This window comes from the organism of the source record quoted next, unplaced genomic scaffold, assembly GCF_019419815.1.
Source record: "Pyrus x bretschneideri cultivar Hongxiangsu unplaced genomic scaffold, Pyrus_bretschneideri_v1 Contig57, whole genome shotgun sequence".
Classification (NCBI taxonomy): domain Eukaryota; kingdom Viridiplantae; phylum Streptophyta; class Magnoliopsida; order Rosales; family Rosaceae; genus Pyrus; species Pyrus x bretschneideri.
Window position 1 is genome coordinate 1,112,752 of NW_025999795.1, and position 19,598 is coordinate 1,132,349.

Below are 19,598 nucleotides of genomic sequence, written 5' to 3' on the forward strand. Positions count from 1 at the left end.
AGGAATATCAAAAAAATTGAGATAGAGATGACATGACATGTTTCATTACTGCAAGCGATTCCTCTCCACTCGCAACAATCCTTGCCGGTTTCCCAAGAGGCAAGAACGTTGTGCTCGTCGACGAGGCCATGTTTGAACTGAAGCAGAGTGGTTTTTTCTGTTTGTAAGCACCTGATGTTGGAACTGATTCCAGCGCCCAGACAGCATTTGGCAGATGTAAGAGCGAACAAGACAGAATATATGATTGTGAGCAACATGGTTTGTGAAATGGTGAATTGAATTGTATGTGGATTTGGGAGCGAAAAGCAAGAGATGTTGCCTTATAGATTGATCCCTTGTTGTCGTTCTGTGGACGTTGAGAAAAACAAAGCAAAGGGGAGGAAAAGTGGTAGAGAAAAAGGAGGGAAAGAGGTAAAGAAAGGGAAAAGGGGATGAGGATCCCTCTTCGGATCTTCGCATACCATCCGTTCATCGAACATCCTACAGTCAGAAATCATTAGATACTGCTTGTATTTAATTTTAAATAGAAAAATTAAAATAATTTATGGTCACATGTACGATGAAATCCTCCTCGTCCAAGAAAAGGAGGGAAAGTTGTAGAGAAAATGTGGAAAAAGGGATTGGAAGAAGAAAAGAACAGTGGTGGGGACATGGATTGGAGAAAGACTTCATACATGAAGGAAGGGAAAGGAAGAAGAAAAGAATGGCGATTGGCGCATGGATTGGAGAAAGACTTCATACGTGTTGGGAAAGTAAGAAGAAAAGAATGGTGGTGGGGTCATGGATTGGAGAAAGACTTCATACGTGAAGGAAGGGAAAGGAAGAAGAAAATATGGCTACTTCGATAACGTAGGCATATTTTGTCGAACCTTGTAAATATCGTATTCCATAAATCCATTTACATTTTCTTACTGTTAATTATATTTCATATAGCCTGCGCAAAATCTATTCCAATACAGACCATTAGAATAAGATGAACTAGAGAATTACATGAAATTGCACTTGGAATATTGAGCGGCTGGAACTATTACACCATAATAAATTAATAATTGAAGTTAATTACGCATTTTCGTGTGGAAAAATTAAAATGCCGGCAATGCGTGTTTGGTTTCAAATCAACGCGGAATGTGATGGCCAGAGGTGAAAGGGATGTAGCTAGTTTTAATACCTTTTGCTTACAAAAAGGAACTGAAAAAGTCATTGTGTTCCATTTGATATAATATGAGTCTATGACTATAGGTTTGTTCTTAAATCAATGAAAAAATGGGAGTTTCAATTGGAATAATAAGGTGGATTGAGGTGCTTTGTCCACCTCTTTTTTCCTCCTATTTTTATGGATCTCTTATTATAATGATTTAAGATTTTTTATTTTTATTAAAATATTTGTTTTAGTAAATTAAATAGAATGCCGCAAAACTTGTTGTTAGGTACATTTGAATTTTCGGTTCATTTGGCTTATTGGTACATTTGAATTTTTGATACATTTAGTTTTTGGTACATTTGAATTTTTGGTACGTTTGTTTTCAAAGCATAACTTTTATTACTTTTTGTCCTAATAATGAGGAATTACTTTAATTAATTATTTTTTAATAGAAAGAGTCGTTAACAATGTAAAAGTTTATATTACTTTAATTAAATTTTTTTTCAAAATTATATGATTTATCATTATTATTTAGCATTATCTACAATAATAAAGATTTATTTCCGATCAACTAAAAGTTGTTCCATAGACTTATCTACCAAAAAACAAGACTATCTAGAGCATTGTGTATGAATCAAACATATTTTTAAACATTCCAAAAAGATGAATATTCATTTTAATATAGTTTATAATTGGATACGTTTTAATTCGGGGTTGGGACGTTTTCGTTTGACGTTGGTACGTTTTCGATTAATGTTGGCATGTTTCCTTTTGGCGTGGGTGTACATTTAGATTTGAAAAGTTTAAATTTTTAGACTTAAATATAGTTGAAATTATTTAAAATATATGACAGATATTTAAATGTAAATTAATTTCAATTAATCTGAAGCAGTTTAAATCTGAGTATCTTAATCAAATGTTTCAAAAGCTTAATCAAAAACTCAAAAAGCATAAATGTTTAGTCTACAAAAGTCTAAAATGAGGCATCTAATTCTAATTTTCTCGATTTTTTAAAGGGTCAGGTGTTATTCTAATCTACAGTGAGACGAATTCGAATATGAGCTCAGAGGACAATTTATTTTGATTAACTGGTCCAATCTGCCACTTGTTTTTAACTTCTTGATCCAAACTATCAAAACTAGAGACGGATGCACATTGAGATCTAGGTGGTCCTAGGACCATCTGGAGTTCAAAAAGTATACATGTGAAGGTCTTCTAAAGATCTTTTGAATGTTTTAGACTGGTCTCTTTGTATAAAAATAAATAATAAAAATAAAAAAAAATAAAACAAACTTGAACCTCTAACATTGGGACCATCCAAGATTTGAATTTTGAATCCGCCGCTGATTAAAACGATTGGTTTTAACCCGACGAACAGACCATTAAAATAAGTTGAATTGAAGAATTACACGAAATTGCACTTGGAATATTAAGCGGCTTGGTACTAGCACACCGTAATAATTGAACATTCAGGCCAAAAAACAAGGGGATGAACGTTGGTATATAATGCGATAGAACTGCTCCAAAATCTTCATCAGTTCAACCTCTACAATCCGGAAATCGATAGTCGGGGGCAATTGTGGGACCACCATTTGTAGGATGATGACCCACGCTGCATCTAAGGTCCAACAGTTCGGAGGTGACCTTTCCTGTCCACAGGAGTCCCTTACACAATGTACACACATATCACTAATCCAAATTCTACTGCAGGTTTAAGAAAAATGGATGATTTCACCACTTCTGTACTCAGCACGGTGAAACCTGATCATGCTGCCGTAACTATACGTAAATCTCTGACATGCATGCTACAATGGATAATGGTATAACAACTCCAGCTGAGTCGGAAACTAAACCGTCCTTCGACACTCCAGCACGGTGAAACCTGATCGTGCTGCAATCTCAGTCATCATCTTCATCATCAAGTACCATCCTTGACCTCCTTCTGCTTACACCACTCACTGGCAATGTACCTACTTCATCCTCCGATTCTGCCAAATCAGTGTCCATGTCCTGACGTAGCAAATCCTCCAAATTTTTCACAGGTCCAACATCTAATGCATTACCACTGATGGTGCCTGTGACTTCAGCTTGTTCTGTGCCATTCAGACTAGCACGTTTGGCAGCAGCACCTACGTCAACTTCATTTTCCAAAACACTGCCGCTTTCTGTTCCCTGAATCGAGATGGATTCGGAATTTTGATCCATGGACTTGGAAAGGGATCGCCTAGTTTTCCTATATCCAAAAGAACAATTTTTTTATTAGAAAAATGGTTACCTTACGTACACAATCAGAATCCTATGACTAATTATTCGAATTCTTCTTTTTCGTTTTTTTTCTCGGGGGAGGTTTGAACATGGGAGAGAGGGAAGAGATTTACTTGAGAACAGAGCTTAGGATTTCATCATCAGAATCATCTTCCAACGCTTCTCGTCCCGCAGTCTGTTCTAGCAACTCCTTGCTACCATCCTTTTTGCCCCTAGAAGTTCAAACAATATGTTGTCAGACAGGTATTTACACATCTATGTATGCATGCGTGTGTAAAGAATAAAGATGGAACCAACATGAGTTTGGAATGTACAATACACATTCCTACAACTTAATTTGGAATATGGAAACCGAACTGAATAATGAATTTAATAACCTTATATTGTAAGGTTTACATAAAGATGTTGGAGTCTGACATATGCAGTAAAATGCCAAAATACTGAAAACTAAGATGGACATACTAATCATTGACATTTACCTTTTCATTAATGAAAACAACGTTTCATCATCTGAGTCGTGCATTTTGTTTGCATTAGAGTCGCTATGATCCTCATCCTTCAGCATGCCACCTGAAGGCCTCTTCTTCCGAGGAATATGCAAACCAAGCTGCTTAAGCTTACGAGAAACTTGAGGAGCTGTGAATTTCCCATCTCCATCCATCGCATTTGCGATCATATGGCTGCACTTCTTATGGTCTTTAAATCTGGGAAGATCAAAGAGAGCAAATTTTTCTTTAATACAATATAACAGTAAACTTCCATCATCTACTTTTCTTTAGCAATCCTTCAGCATTTATCAAGTGAGAAGATGTCAAATCTCATATTTCCACCAAGCCACCAAGTAATACTCACTGCTCATACAAAGCTCTGATATTAGCTTCCTGATCTTCACTGAGGGCACGGACCCTTTTTCTTGCTAGCCTATAAAAATATCAAGGTGAAATTAATTAACAGCTGGAGCAGCGAAGCAACACAAACAAAACCAGCACACATTAAGATTTGTCACGAAATGAATGGCCAATTGACAAAATACTTACAAAGGCTGGCTTTTTGATTCAGAATGAGTGTTAACTGCTTCCTCTACTCTTCCATCTCCACCAATTTGACTAGGCCCAGTGGAAACAGATTCCTGAGCTTTCCGAATTCTTTTCCTTCGTGCAACTGTCAGCCCTAGCTGTTTAAGCTTGTTGGAAATTTGAGCTGATGAAACTTTACCATCAGGATCAAGAGCTTCCGCAATAAGATGACTACAATTCTGGTCATCCTTGAATCTAGATTGGCCATATTTGTTAGGAACTTAGGATAGATTTCAGTAAAGCTGGATTAAGAAAGTAGATTACTAAAACAAAATTGGCACAACTCAAATTATGAATGCACGTCATGGCCAATGCTTTTTATATTATTATGTTTCGGCTGATATCAGGTCTACCATGCCAAGTTAAAGGCTCCATAAAGAAGAAAAAAGATCTTGGATCAAGGAACCATACTTCTCATACAGATCCTTAATTTTCATCTCCAGTTCAGCTCCAATAACAAGTCGCTTGTTTTTAATAGAAACCCTCTCAGTTTCATTCTCTATGGACTTTCCCTCACTGCAACAGTTAAATGCATCAAGGTCTCATTAAGATGACAATTTATAAACAATATTAATCAAGTTGTAAGTATAAAGGACGTACTTGTCATAATTAGCTTGCCCATCAATCTCATTATCTGAAATAGATGCAGTACCTCCCTTCGCTTTGTCAGAATTTTCTCCATCACTGTAAGAAAAAAGAAGGCATATTCGTTAGCTCCTCTTGCAGTATCTCATCCATTCAGAAAATTTTGTACTTTTTTTTGTCCCTTTGGTAAACTTGTTTCGCAAAATTCATTCATATATCACAATTTCCTGCTTAATAGAGGAATCAGAAACATGTCTTACTTCTCATATCCAAGGTCATGAGGGAGAACGACGTCAGCTTCATCTTCACCAAGTGCATCTGCTATGCTTCTACTTGTCCATCCTTTGTCCAGTGACTGACCAATTTCGTCATCCCCTAAACTGTTTGCCCAGTTTCTAGTTTCTTTCTTCAAATGGCCAAGCTCTTGCAATAAATACTCAGCATTAATGTAATGGCATTCTTTGCGAGTTTTCCAGAAGAGAACTTCCACAAAAAGAAGGGGTTGATTTTTCATTTTTTTAAGCATTTTTCTGACCAAACTTTTCAAAAAATCGACAATATTTTCAAACGCCTTGCATGGACATGACTTCTGCTCAGCTAGAATGTCATAGAATGTAGTGAGGAGTGATAACTGCAAAAGTTTTTCCATGAAAACTTTGGATGAGAAATGAACTTGAAATTGCTACTTAAAATTGTATAAAGTTGATGCATAAAGTTTCACCTGATACAACATCGGAGAGAGCCCCAGGTCATCACTGATCTTTGAAGCATGCTAACTATGTAGTGATTTGTACTGGTTGAGTTAGTCTTATAAAACTTAAGCAACCAACACAACTTCTGGATGATGCTGTGGCTTGCAAAAGCAGAAATCAAAGTTGACACCTTAAAATCAACTTCATCAGTTGCAGCTACCTGCTCATCAGCAGAAGAATCGCCTGTGCCATAACCAAGATCGCCATTGACATGGTCAGAATCTCTGCGATCGATCTGTGCCAGACTTTCAATTTTTTCTGTCTCCAACAAAGATATTTTGCATTCATCAGGCTGATCAGGGATAATGGTGTCTTCTTTCCCATCAGAAATTGTGTTTAGGCTTCTGTTCTCTGTCACATTCACATCTGTTGATTGCTCTTCATTGGAGATGCCAATCTCTTTTTGAATGGTAGCATGTTCTTCTAAGAGTTTATTTTCTGTTTCCTTCTCGATCGGTGCTTTCTTCTTCCTCACTTTCCTAGATTTTTTAGAAACCTTAATCATAAAAGGAAACTGGTTTTAGTAGTGACTTTTTTTTTTTTTCAAATGGTTTTAGTAGAGAGACAATAATATTTTCCCCCTTTCCCCCATCCAAAATTATGAATGTTACATACCCTCAAGGTTCCGCCTGCTTGAAGGTTTTCCATGAGCCGTAAAACTTTATAAACCATCTCTATCAAATCTGCAAGATCACTGACAAAGAAAACTTGTGAATATGAAATAAAGGCATTCAAACAACAGAAAAAAAAAATGTAATTAATTTTGGAATAACTTGCTTTTGATCAAAGACAAATGGATATTAAATCTCTTTTTCCTTGTACGTGTTTGAACAGTAGTATGTTAAGGGCCCATGTTTCTTGATCGTCGGGGAAAAGTCCTACCCTGTAGAATGCTGAATCATCTCCCTTTCTTAAAGATTGCATATCCAAAATTGGATGCCCAACAACAAAGAAAAAAAAATCCTCTAATCCTTTGTTAAAACTCTCTGATACTGACACAACCACTAAAGAGAACCTCTCAACGGGATTTCAAACGGTGAAAAATCATATTTGGAAATTTAAAAAAAGCGTGCATGTGGATACAAAAAGGAAAAAGTAGACCTTCTGGGTTGTTTGTAAGTGTCAAATGATTTGAGTAAATTTATGAGGAAGTGAGTCATTCCCTCATCAGTCTGATCATAAAATAATTTGTAGAGAAGTATGCGAGCTGTTTGAGGCTCCTTGGAATCTGCCGGCAATAACTTAAGCACCAAATCTAGCATGCGAATCTGGAAGAAAAATAAATTAGTTAAGCATGTTGCAAGGGCATAATTAAAATACAGTTCTGATCCCAACTTCACATGTCAATAACTTGCATAGAGCTTTCGAGATAATGGCAACTTATGATATGTTCTTCCAATGGGCCCCTAAAGTGCAATTGGTCCCTTTAAAAACTATGTACTTTTTTCCATCATTCGTTACACCAATGTCCCTTGCATGGAAAATAACTTAGGCCACAGAGAAGTGTTCATGGAAAGTAATGAAATAATTACCATATTTTTCATAAGAGAACCAGCTGCAGACAAAAACTTGTAGTCATGTGTTTCCTTCAAGCTATCATATGCATAACGCCACTTTGAAATGACTAGTTGAAACATAGATTCGTTCACTGATGCTGCAATGGGTCCACAAACATCACCTTTGAAGAATGTGCTATCAGCATCTTTATCAGTGGGAGCTTCAGTTGGATCTGCTTCTGTGCCCATGCTTGGCTGGTAAATCATAGACGATCCAGGAAAAACAATTCAAATTCTCCAACAAGAAATGTGACTTGAGTTTTGTGGTGAAATAACGCAAAATGACGACCACTGTGCATAATGGACTCATTATATCAGAAATACAATCTAAACCCTTTAGAATGGATAATGGAGAAAGGCCGTAGTTGCATTGATTAAATGGCGGGTTGGGGTGGATTGAGATGAGAAATATTGGTCCTTCTCTGTGCAAAAAGGTTAGTTTCTAAATTCTGAAAAATGAGTCATGTTTGCAGAAAGGTTTCATTTTGCAAAAAGTAATTACCATGTCCATTTAGGAAGCAACTAAACATGGTTATCCAACATAGCTTGTCTCACCTTAGAAATTGAAGACTTGTGATACTGGAAAGAAATAGCAAACTGAGCAACTTGAAAGAAGACAACAACATCACTCTTCTGAATTGAGGGGTGTTCCTTTTCAATATTCTCACGAATTGACTGCATCAGAACTGATAGACACGGACCACTTTGTAATTGTGCAATAGGACCATAATGGAACATCAAGGAAAACAAAGAGTGAACTAACATAAAAGAGGAACGAAAAAATGACATACCATTGTAACCCCCTGATAAAAACTGGTTTACAAAATCATGGAGCAATTCTAAAATCTTATCCTTTGTTGAAGGCAATGTCCCATGATCCCAAGCAATTTTTTTTACTGGACCCCGGGGATTATGTGGTTTAAGCATGGTTTTACAAGAGGTAGAAGTAGGCCTTCCCTTCAAAACTGCCACAGAACCATCCTGCCAAGGAAAGCCCATTATCATTAGAGAAGAACTAATAAGAAGTTAAAAAGCTCACTTGCATCCGTCCATAGTAAGACTCCCTACCATGGTGAGCTGGGTAAATGTTCCACTAAAATGTGAATGGCGACTCATGTTACGTAGTCTAGAAAGTCTTTTTTTCTCTTCTTCTTCTTCCTCCATTATGGACTTGAGACTATTTAGAGAAATAGCGGTGTTTCCATCCACCTAATAAATACAAGTAATCAAATGGACTATAAGAAAGTGGCTATCAACCACTGCAAGAATAATGGAAGTCGTAAGATTAAATCATTGAGCAAATAATTCAAAGCTCAAAAGTTCAGAATATTAAAGCAACAAAAGGAAAGAAATCTCATTGGTTTAAATTTGTACGTTTTGTGGCTCTATCTATGTCTCACATCAAATCTTCTTGTCAAGGTTTTGATTTAATTTCTACCATCATCTTATTTAAAATGCTTGCTAGCTCTGAACAAACCTCATTTTCCTTGGAAAGAATTCAGAAAGAGATGAAGAGAAACCAACCTTAGGACCCTTTGAATATGCGTTTGCAATCAATTCTGGTTCTTGACCCATGAATATGTAATGGAAAATTTCCAATAAAAGCAAGTTATCATGACAGAGATAGCAACGGGAATCACCAATATGCTGGGTTATGACTAAAACTATGTCCATCACGTTCTCATGAAATAAAAGTTCTAGAAATCTATCTCTGAGAGATACAAATTGAATGGCCATTCCTCCAGCCTTCTGCTGCTGTGAAATTTCTTGAACAGCTAAGATGTTTCGGAATAAAGTAAGTACCAGCTGCACCAGTTTCCAGTCATCCTCCGTGAATGCATCACTGCGCAGGATAAGACTAGTCAAGAAGCGATGAAGAAGATGTAATTTTCAAGCAACCAACGATGCAGAAGATGAAGCATATGTAATCTTCTCACCGTTCCAAATTTTCCAGTGGGCTTTCCAGAAGTGATACTATAACTGCAACAGTATCACTAGATGTAATCGAAGACTTCAACTTCCACAGAAACTCTATCTGTTGCAAAACATCATTCGACGAAGGCTCAACTGGCATAGTTAGGAACACCAGAACCTTCACTGCAAATTCAAAAAAATAATTAAAGTCGTCCCTTTGGAATACGTTTTCATAAACATGTAATGAAGAGAGAAAAACGATTTTACCTGCATTCAAAACCAAGTTGGTATCAGCTTGGCAGTGTTCAATGATAGGTACCAAATGCTGATCTACAATATTCCATTTACAGACTTGCTTAAAAACATCCCGATTCTGCGGGTCATCACGCCTCAAAAACCTTAGCAAATCTTTCAGATTATCTGTCGATAACAAAGAAAAACAAATTTCATATCTGCCACTTGACTGGAGAAAATAACATTCCCAATCGACATCGTTTTCATCTAATCAATCGAGACCATAGATTCCTCGTGCATTCAAGCCAAATACAAATAATTAAGAAAAAAAACACCCATTGAACGTTTGGAATTAACAAAAAAAAAAAATCGAATTTAAAAAAAATTAAACGGAAGAAAAATGATGCAACTTAGCCCGGTGGAGTTTTACCTTCAAAATTAACCCATTTCCAACTATCAATAGTAAGTGAAATATATAATTCCCCCCAAATCTGCCCTAGTTTCGCAATCTACTCCAACCAAAATTGCTTCAAAGTCAATTTAACTACGAAATTTTGAAATCCAGACTAAACATCTTCCATTTCCAGCATTTTCTCGGTATCCAAACAGAGATTTCTCGAAGAAATAGATAACGCACCTAAGCAGTACTTGCCCTTGGAGTAGCCGATCCGGTTGCCATTGTCATCTTCTTCTGCAATCCCCAGATCACAGCATATTACCGATAAGCCTTCCAAGTCCATCTTCCGTGAAACGGTACCGTTTTCAAACGAGGGTTGGAGAGTTTGGGATTTCTGGAGGAGATGAGGAGTGGAGGAATTTGGCGCGAGAGCGATCAGATCTCCGAGAAAGGGTTCATTTTGAGGGTTTTGGTGGCGCCAATTTCAACGTGATTTTCCCGCGCTCCTCAGGCGTGGCCAAGGTTTTTTTTAGCTGATGTGGCCATTTAGGTGTACAGGTGTCAGCTGATGTGGCAATCGTATATAGGATCTTCTTTGTAAGAATTTCGGAGATTCTCCAATTACATATGTTCATCGTATATCGTCCGGTCAGTTTTTATCAAGTGCTGTATATATTCAATTTTAAATATAAAAAAATTTCACAAAAAAGATCCAACGAGGATCCTCTTGATAGGTGAAAACCATTGATTTTTAAAAATTATTTTTCTAATAATGATGAGTAGAACAATTACCTATAAGCACATGTAAGGTATCTTTTTTCTTCGATGTGTGATTCAAACTGTCAACACTCTTCCTCACGTGTGCCCATTGGACTTTATATGTAAAACAACTTGCTTTGATACTATAAAGAAAGTTGAGATTCCATCATAAAATCAATTGGTAATATGAAAAACAACCCAACTATTTATAACCACATATAAAGTCCCTTCTTTTCTCGATATGAGATTCAAACTCTCAATAGTCATGTTGAAAATTACATAGATTGATAAATAATTATGCGTGGATTTAAATTTGTCACGTATTGTTATAAATCTAGACAGAGTTATACAAAATAATTTCTCAAAATAAGAATGTATAGATAACAAATTCACCACATATGACATTCGTGTCCATTAGTGTAAAGTCATGCAAAGAAAAATATATTACTACATTAGAACGCAGGTAATAGTGAATCGAAATATCATGTGACGATAAACTTAGCTATGCGAGTTGCTCAACTGGCAAACCAGCCCAGCAGCCCGCATATGCGGAAGCAGCACTGTTTGTCCAGAACAGGCCCAAAGCAGTCTCGTGACCCGCCCGTTCCCCTTTCGAGACAAACTCCGCTTGGAACGAAGGCAGTTGAGCAACTTGTACTTCGCCGCTACTTCCTTCGATGCAAACAAAGCCCTTCCAAACTCTCTGTCTGTCTCTTTCTCTCTCTCTCTGTGGCGCCTCAAAACCTCCGCCAAAAGTAGCGGCGACTTCCACAACCTCCCCCACGTCCTTTTAAATCCCTCGGCCAGTCACTTCACCCTCACCATTGTCCTCTCAGAACCTCCGCCAAAAACCCGAATCTCTCCCTCTCTCTTCTTTCTCTCTCTTGTCTCTCCTAAATGTCGCAGGTGGTGGCTATGCGGGCGATTCAGAGCTCGATCCTCTCTCCCACCTCTGAATCCGCACACCGCCGCGCCGCCTTCAAGCTGAAGCCATCGACGAGCTTTGCATACAAAGTTATGGCCTTTGAGGAGAAGCAGAGGGGATGGAGCTGGAGACTGTTTGGGAACAGGAGGTCTGAGATCACTGCGAAGCGTCCCCTTCAGACGGAGGTTGCTCCCGTCTCACCCGAAGACTCACCCAAGGTTCGTGCCACTACTCAAATCTTCCTTGTTCTTTGTTTGGACCTTGATGCGTTTGGCAATGCGGTCTAGTGGTATTCCTCCTTAGAGTTATTCCGAGGTCTCAGGTTTGATTCGTTTGGATGGAAAGTTCGATACTTTATTACGGGCTTAGCTGGAATCCCCCACCTTTGCGTAAAAAAGTATAATCTGTTTGGTTGCCGAGAAATTGTAGAAAAGAATGAGAAAAAATGAAACTTTTTGTTTTTGGATGTTGAATTGATAGTAGATAGGCTGATTGATAGATGTTTAGGGCTGTTTGGAAATGCTTTTATAGAAATCACTTATGCTCATAATCGCTTTTATTACAGTCACTTTGAAATTTTCATTTAAAGTTCCAAGTGCTTTTAGAATGTATGCTTAGATTTGTTTAGTTTGTGTTGCTAATTAGATAGAGGAGCAGTGGAAGGCAATTCAGCAACTTGATGACCCAGCAGTGGGTATGTGGTCCAAGCCTGTTGTCAAACGTAAGACAAAGATTGTTTGCACAATTGGTCCTTCCACCAACACACGCGAAATGATCTGGAAGTTGGCCGAGGCTGGAATGAATGTTGCTCGTATGAATATGTCACATGGAGATCACGCGTCTCATCAGAAAGTTATAGACTTGGTTAAAGAATATAATGAGCAACATAAAGACAATGTAATTGCAATCATGCTGGATACCAAGGCAAGGCTCCCCTTATTGTTTGTATTTATTCCTTCGATATCAAGTCATTACATTAAATTGCTTATTTTTTACTATTTGGATATATATAGGTCATTCCATTGATGACATGTTGTTCTGTATCAGGGTCCTGAGGTTAGGAGCGGTGACTTGCCGCAGCCAATCAATTTGGAAAGTGGGCAGGAATTTACCTTTACAATCAAAAGAGGGGTTGGCACATCAGATTCTGTTAGCGTGAACTATGATGATTTTGTTAACGATGTAGCACCGGGAGACATGCTTTTGGTTGATGGTATGCTGAATTTTACTTTTCTTTTGGTTAAAATTTGAAATTATGTTTATATGCACCCTGAATCTTGATTTGCACTGTAGGTGGTATGATGTCATTCCTGGTGAAGTCCAAGACAGAAGAATCAGTGAATTGTGAAGTTGTTGATGGAGGAGAGCTTAAGTCTAGGCGACATTTGAATGTGCGAGGGAAAAGTGCAACATTGCCTTCTATCACTGGTTGGATTCCTGAATTGTCGATTAAATCTTTCACATTCAATTAAAGATGTTTTCTTTTATTTCTTTGTGATCTGTTTTCTTAACCGATATAGTTGTCTAAACTTATTTATTGCAGAGAAAGATTGGGAAGATATTAAATTTGGAGTGGACAATAAAGTTGACTTCTATGCTGTTTCATTTGTCAAAGATGCGCAAGTTGTTCATGAATTGAAGAATTATCTGCAAAGTAACTGTCCAAATACTTTTATCATATATACAGAAAATGCATCTGAATACCACACTTTTGTTCAATGCGTTTAAATATTTGTATCTAATATATTTGATATTGCAGGTAACAATGCAGATATACACGTTATCGTAAAAATAGAAAGTGCAGACTCTATCCCGAATTTGCATTCCATTATCACAGCATCCGATGGGGTAATTTCTTGAATCAATGAATGGAAACTTGATACTCAATAAATGCTCGTTCTCCTGGTTGTTTGCATCTTAAAAACACATTTGAAATTTATCAATAAGTTTCAGCTATCAATTCTTTTAAATTTTTAATATAGATAATTTAGGAAATGATATGTTAAACTTTTTTAGCATGGTTTAATATATTAGTCTTTATGTTTAATATAAAAATAACTCAAACGTCCAACACCAGTGTCTTCTTTTATTATGTAAATAATACATATTGAACTTACCTGATATTACTGACACAATTATCTTGATTTTAGGCAATGGTTGCAAGGGGAGATCTTGGTGCGGAGCTCCCTGTTGAAGAAGTTCCACTTTTGCAGGTACTTAACAACTTACACATTGCAATTGAATCCACTTAACAAGATTGATACATTAAGTTGAGTTCATTGAGTACGTTCTGAACTCTCTTTTATTTCAAAATGTAGGAAGAGATTATCCGGATATGCCGTAGCATGGGAAAGGCTGTTATTGTGGCAACAAATATGCTGGAAAGCATGATTGTTCACCCAACACCAACCAGAGCCGAGGTATCCGACATTGCCATTGCTGTTAGGGAGGGTTCTGATGGAATTATGCTTTCTGGAGAAACTGCTCATGGAAAGTAAGTTGTTGTGGCTATTGGAATTATACGGTTGGAACCTGTTTTGGACTGTACTAACATTTAGACCGTAGCATAATGTGATAAAGAGATCTCATATCCATGTAGGTTTCCTTTGAAGGCGGTGAAAGTTATGCACACTGTTGCACTTCGGACTGAGGCGACCATCTTGGGTAGCGCAGTGCCAGCCAATCTTGGTAAAGCTTTCAAGGTTAGGGAACATATACTTATTCATTCAGTTTCAGTATCCAGCTGCCAGCGTCTAGCATCTTATTCATTCAGGTTCAACTGACTCTGAAGTCTTTATTCCTGCAGAACCACATGAGTGAGATGTTTGCTTACCATGCAACCATGATGTCCAATACTCTTGGTACCTCAATCGTTGTCTTTACCAGAACTGGTTTCATGGCTATTCTATTGAGCCATTACCGACCTACTGGGACCATATTTGCCTTTACGAATGAGTGAGTTTTCATGTTACCTCTCACAAAGGCATTATTTGTGATACTGTTACTAAAAAAAAAAAAAAACTGGCGTACAGCATGAATATTGTTAAATTTGTAACTGTATCAGTTAAAATTTGCTGTGCAAGTTATTCATTAGCAAGTGCTTTGATTGCAATGCAGTAAGAGCATACAACGGAGATTGGCTTTGTATCAAGGTGTATGTCCCATATACATGGAGTTCACAGAAGACTCTGAAACAAGCTTTAGCAATGCCTTGACTGTGCTGAAGGTGCCTTTTTCCTGCGTATTTCCTAAATTTATGGCGACGTAGAGTAATTTAAATTAAAGTGTCATCCTTGAATCAATCTTGGCAGGATGAATATTTTTGTTTCTTTAACTTTTTCATAGGATATTTTTTGTTCTGATTTGGACTAACGTAGCCACCTATTCAACCATGCCAGCACTGATGATGCATTTTCCGGTGTTTTGTTTACAGGAGCAAGGACTGGTGAAGGCAGGAGAAGAGGTCGCACTCGTTCAAAGTGGGAGGCAACCTATTTGGCGGCTTCAGTCCACTCACAACATTCAAGTGCGCAAAGTTTAGGTGCAACGGAGATGGAAAGGCCGCCCTCGTAACATAGACTTCTTCATCTACAGTACCATAGTTTCAAATGATAGCTTTTGTGTTGTACTTCCAGCAGAATTGTCGTGATAGTTTCTTGCATTGGTTGATTTTTCTTCTATTGCATACTTTTGTGATCCTATACGCTTCTTTTTTGTATTCCGATTTTCCCCCTTTTAATTAATTGTGGTGTATGTTTTAGAACAGTAAGTTGTTAAAGCATAAATGTGGCAGTTGGAATGAAACGTCTAACTTTTACTCAGACTGTCTAAATTTTTTTAATAGGTTTGATTGAGGAAACAGGACGACCTTCTAATATCCGCCGTTACCGTTTGTCGCGTAGCCGTTGAACACTGAACAGGGTGTATCACATCGGTGGGACCGGTGTGGGATTAAGATTGAGAGAGTTCCATGTTTTTGTGAAAGATGTTCGGTAAGTATCGTGATTTTACAGATGTTTGAAATAAAATGTCGATATTTTTGTTGAAATATTCAAAAAATCAAGAACCTACATCTTATATCAGCAAGATATAATGAGTATCGACAATAATTATTGATGCACTACGTAAATTTTGTTATAATTCATTGCAGATTTGGAATTTTTGAAATTGTTTCCTCTTGTTTCAACTAAATCAGAATGAGTTGATATACACACTCTATAATTTTTATCGAAAACAACTAATATTGATATTTTTCATAAATTTGCATAAATTTACGTATCGATTTTATCACATGTACTAATATTTTAAACAGAGTCTACAGATGGTTTGGGCTTGAACTGGTCTCTACGGACTGAGGCAGATTTTTTGTTTATTAACGAAGTTCAAAAGTGAAACAAAAATTTTTAACAAGGACTTCATAAACAAGCTATTGGAAGCCTTATGTTTTACGCGCCTAGATTGCATTATTGGTTACTTAGTTAGCAGCATATATTTAGTGTGGACAAGCAAGCTAGGCATAGAACTTAATTAGATGTTGTCCAAAATGGATGAACTATAACCGTTGTCATACTGCCTGCTCCAGAGCATAACTCCTCCGTACTTGGGCGAATTCTTAATCGTTGGAAGAACTTGTGACTTGAGAGCATCAGCAGGAATAAATCCGCCGCTTGGAGCGGCCTCAGGAGCTGCCGGTAAACCCAAGAACACCTCGCTGGCAGGAACCGAGGCCCATTGTTTCCACCTGCTCAAAAGAGCGTCGGCATTACCGTCTGCATACTGGCATTGGGGGTTGTTGTAGAACTGAACCCAAACGTAGTCAAATAAGCCAGTTTGGATTGCGCCGTCTAGGTGAGCATCCGGGATTGGACATTGTGGAGCTGCGGCTAAATAGACCCTTTTTGCCTGTCCGTTGTGTCCGTTGAGTGACCTGGCGAGCTCATCATAGAACTGCCCACCACCTATAACAATAGCGAAATCAACGCCGTCCAAAACAGCGTCCCCAAGCGGGCGCGAAGCGGACTGACCACCTAGGAAGTTGTTCCAGATGTAATCAGCAACTTGCCTTGCATCATCAGCTGAAGTTAGATTGTAACTTCCGACAGCCCCTCCAATCGAGAGGAGGACTTTTATGTTTTGGGATTGGCAAGCTTTGATGTCGACGCTCAGCCGGTGCAAGTACTACTGCTGGGGTCGCAGTGGCCGGCAAGGTTTAGGACAGGGGCTTGGTTGTTTCCGAAAGTCGTGAGGAAAGCTATGTTAACAAACTGGTAGTTGCCCGAGTTGCAAGCATCTGCTAGGGTTCCTTCGTTGCCATTTTGGCCCCAATACGTTGCGATTCCGGCGGCTTGACAGGACTTGCATGAAGAAATGAGGATCAAGAGGGACAGCGTTAGGGCTAGGGTTTGTGTTTTGGTTGCCATTTTTGTCATGTGTTGTTTTGGTTGTTGCTCAAAGTGCTTGGGAGGGTACATGTATTTATAGGTGCAGGGGACTTGTCGGTGAAGGTTTAGGGGAAGAGAAGTATAACAGACGTGTCCTTGCAGGTACAAAATGGGTGCCAGTCTTCTGCTTGGATCCGCGTCAACCAAGTTAGGGCCCGTTTAGTCCAAGTTTCACTTGACAACTTAGAAATTTGTCAATTAAGTTAGGTCGTGTTGCACCTTCTTTTTTCCAAAAACCACTCACAAGCGCTTTTAATATTTTTCGCAAGAATGCAAGTGCTTTTAGAAAAAACACTTGAGGTGCTTAAACCATCTCCAACTCTTGGGTTAAAAATCAAATTTTTAACCCGAAATAGTTTTCTGCTCCAACCCTTCTGGCCTAAATTTTTAGCCCGAAATTATTAAAGAATGAACTTAGGCTAATTTTTTTTCTTAAATTTACTTTAAAAAAAAAATGTAAACTACATAAATTAATTTTATGAACATTTTAATCTAAAAATATTTAAATTCCGATAATTATTGAAAAATCACTAAACCTCTTTATTGAACTTTTTTCATTGAACTTTTAGCCCGTCCCTCCAGCCGCCGTTGCAGTTTTCATGGAACTTTTCAATGATTTTATCCCACAATTTTTATTTTGATTCACACCAACTGCACCATCTTCGCTAACAGAAACTCATACCAAGCATAAAGCAACATCTTCCTCACAGGTCCAATTACGACCTCTAATATGCTCTCTTGCCATGTTGAACAATTTTGAAATGGAAAGAAATGGTAGAAAGAAAAATTGGAAGAATTGTAGGAGAAAATTGAGTTTTGTGTGGATGTTTGAACAAATACATAGGTATTTATAGAATTTTTTGGTGAATTTTGAGTTAAATAATTTTTCTTTATAACTATTTTAGCCGTTGGATTTAAATTTGGGTTGTTAGATTTGATTATATTCGTTTTCAGCCGTCGAATTCAATGTATTTTAAAATTACATTTTTTTTTAAAAAACAAAATTTGAATCTGGACTGTTGGATCAACCAACGGTCCAAAAAGCATAGTCGTTGAATGATAAAAAGAGTTGTTGGGCTCATAATGGTGGCCGACATAGGCCCTGACAGCGGGTCCCACCCTATTGGGCGATGAAGGGCTAAGCTCGCGTGGGGTGAGTTGGGCGTGTGATTGGGCTGAGAGTACGCTGAGAAAGAGAGAGTTCACGCCTTTCTGGGCTATTTATTGGGGGGTATTCGGCATTGGTTTGGCTTTTTGCTTTTAACTCAAATATTTGGGTTAGGTTGGGTTTTTTTGGGGGGGGGGGGGGGGGGTTGAATAAGTGGGGAAATTTAGCAAATAGTCCAAGGTTGGGTGTGGTCTTAGTGTGTGCTTTTTTTAAAAGCACTTTTAAGTGTTTTTCAACCTAAAAACACTTGTTTTAAAGACACTTCTAACAGACACATAATGGAAAATTACTTCCAGAGAGATTTCAAAACTAAAAGCTAAATAGTTATTAAGCGTCACCTTAACCGCTTAATTAGGTGAAATAAAATATCAAATTTAACAAACAATCTGATGAACGTCATAGCTATATGTATAGTCAGTAGATGATAATCATGAAACAATACGTGGAGAATCAACACAGCCTTATCATGGCCAAAATTTGTCTGTGTGCTAGAAATACGGTCCGGTACATTAAAAGTGTCATAATAGAATTGGTTGGAAATTCATTCAGCTACAACTCACTCTGAAGTCTTTATTTCTGCAGAACCACATAGTGAGATGTTTGCTTACCATGCAACCATGATTTCCAATACACTCTTGATACCTCAGTCGTTGCCTTTACCAAAACGGGTTTTATGGCTATTCTATTGAGCCATAACCGACCTACCGGGACCATATTTTCCTTCACGAATGAGTGAGTTTTCAATTTACCTGTCACAAAGGCATTTAGTTAAAATTTGTAACTGTATCAGTCAAAATATGCTGTGCAAGTTCTATTCATTAGCAAGTACTTTGATTGCCACGCAGTAAGAGCATACAACGGAGATTGGCTTTGTATCAAGGCGTATGTCCAATATACATGGATTTCACAGAAGATTCTGAAACAAGCTTTAGCAATGCCTTGACTGTGCTGAAGGTGACGTTTTGCTGCATATTTCCTAAATTTATGGCGACGTAGAGTAATTTAACTTAAAATGTCATCCTTGAATAAATCTTGGCAGGATCCATAGTTTCGCTTCTTTTAACTTTTTCATAGGACATTTTTGGTTCTGATTTGGACGAACATATAGCTATGCTATTCAATCATGCCAGCACTGAAGGTGCATTTTCTGGTGTTTTGTTTACAGGAGAAAGGATTGGTAAAGGCAGGAGAAGTCGCACTAGTTCAAAGTGGCAGGCAGCCCATTTGGCGGCTCCAATCCACTCACAACATTCAAATGCGAAAAGTTTAGGAGCAACGTAGATGGAAAACTCTCCCTCGTAACATAGATTTCCTTCGTCTACACTACGATAGTTTCAAATGATAGCTTTTGTGTTGTACTTCCAGCGGAATGTCGTGATAGTTTC

At 37.9% G+C, this 19,598-nt stretch overlaps 2 protein-coding genes and 1 pseudogene across 3 annotated transcripts; 1 reads left to right on the forward strand and 2 right to left on the reverse strand.

Annotated features, from left to right (window-relative positions):
- Positions 1-2,627: 2,627 nt before the first annotated feature.
- Positions 2,628-10,384, reverse strand: LOC103943535 (protein timeless homolog). Its single transcript, XM_009353841.3, is given in 20 exon segments — positions 2,628-3,374; positions 3,520-3,618; positions 3,886-4,110; positions 4,259-4,327; positions 4,444-4,677; positions 4,894-4,998; positions 5,083-5,166; positions 5,328-5,698; positions 5,789-5,832; positions 5,835-6,315; positions 6,435-6,513; positions 6,921-7,087; positions 7,352-7,570; positions 7,931-8,061; positions 8,167-8,356; positions 8,444-8,584; positions 8,900-9,218; positions 9,313-9,472; positions 9,557-9,709; positions 10,161-10,384. Coding segments are annotated over 20 exon segments (3,708 nt in total). The 5' UTR covers positions 10,264-10,384; the 3' UTR covers positions 2,628-3,040.
- A 948-nt stretch (positions 10,385-11,332) lies between these two features.
- LOC103943477 (plastidial pyruvate kinase 2) lies at positions 11,333-19,224 on the forward strand. Of its 2 annotated transcripts, XM_009353798.3 has the most exons (12): positions 11,334-11,822; positions 12,250-12,528; positions 12,652-12,817; positions 12,898-13,032; positions 13,148-13,258; positions 13,364-13,452; positions 13,755-13,817; positions 13,923-14,098; positions 14,204-14,306; positions 14,411-14,559; positions 14,722-14,830; positions 15,038-15,425. In XM_009353798.3, the coding sequence occupies exons 1-12, from the start codon at positions 11,577-11,579 to the stop codon at positions 15,143-15,145; spliced, it is 1,734 nt and encodes a 577-aa protein (XP_009352073.2). In that variant the 5' UTR covers positions 11,334-11,576; the 3' UTR covers positions 15,146-15,425. The 2 variants fall into 2 exon arrangements, with proteins under 2 accessions (XP_048427105.1, XP_009352073.2); XM_048571148.1 differs by lacking the exons at positions 14,722-14,830; positions 15,038-15,425 and adding an exon at positions 19,059-19,224 and having other exon boundaries at positions 11,333-11,822.
- Positions 15,957-17,055, reverse strand: LOC103964355 (annotated as a pseudogene).
- Positions 19,225-19,598: the final 374 nt, after the last annotated feature.

Bases quoted from the DNA above. Each gene is read 5' to 3' on its own strand.
- LOC103943477 (XM_009353798.3), top strand. From the start codon at position 11,577: ATGTCGCAGGTGGTGGCTATGCGGGCGATTCAGAGCTCGATCCTCTCT. The intron at 13,033-13,147 runs GTTGGATTCCTG...TATTTATTGCAG, and splicing joins AACATTGCCTTCTATCACTG to AGAAAGATTGGGAAGATATT. The intron at 14,560-14,721 runs GTGAGTTTTCAT...ATTGCAATGCAG, and splicing joins ATATTTGCCTTTACGAATGA to TAAGAGCATACAACGGAGAT.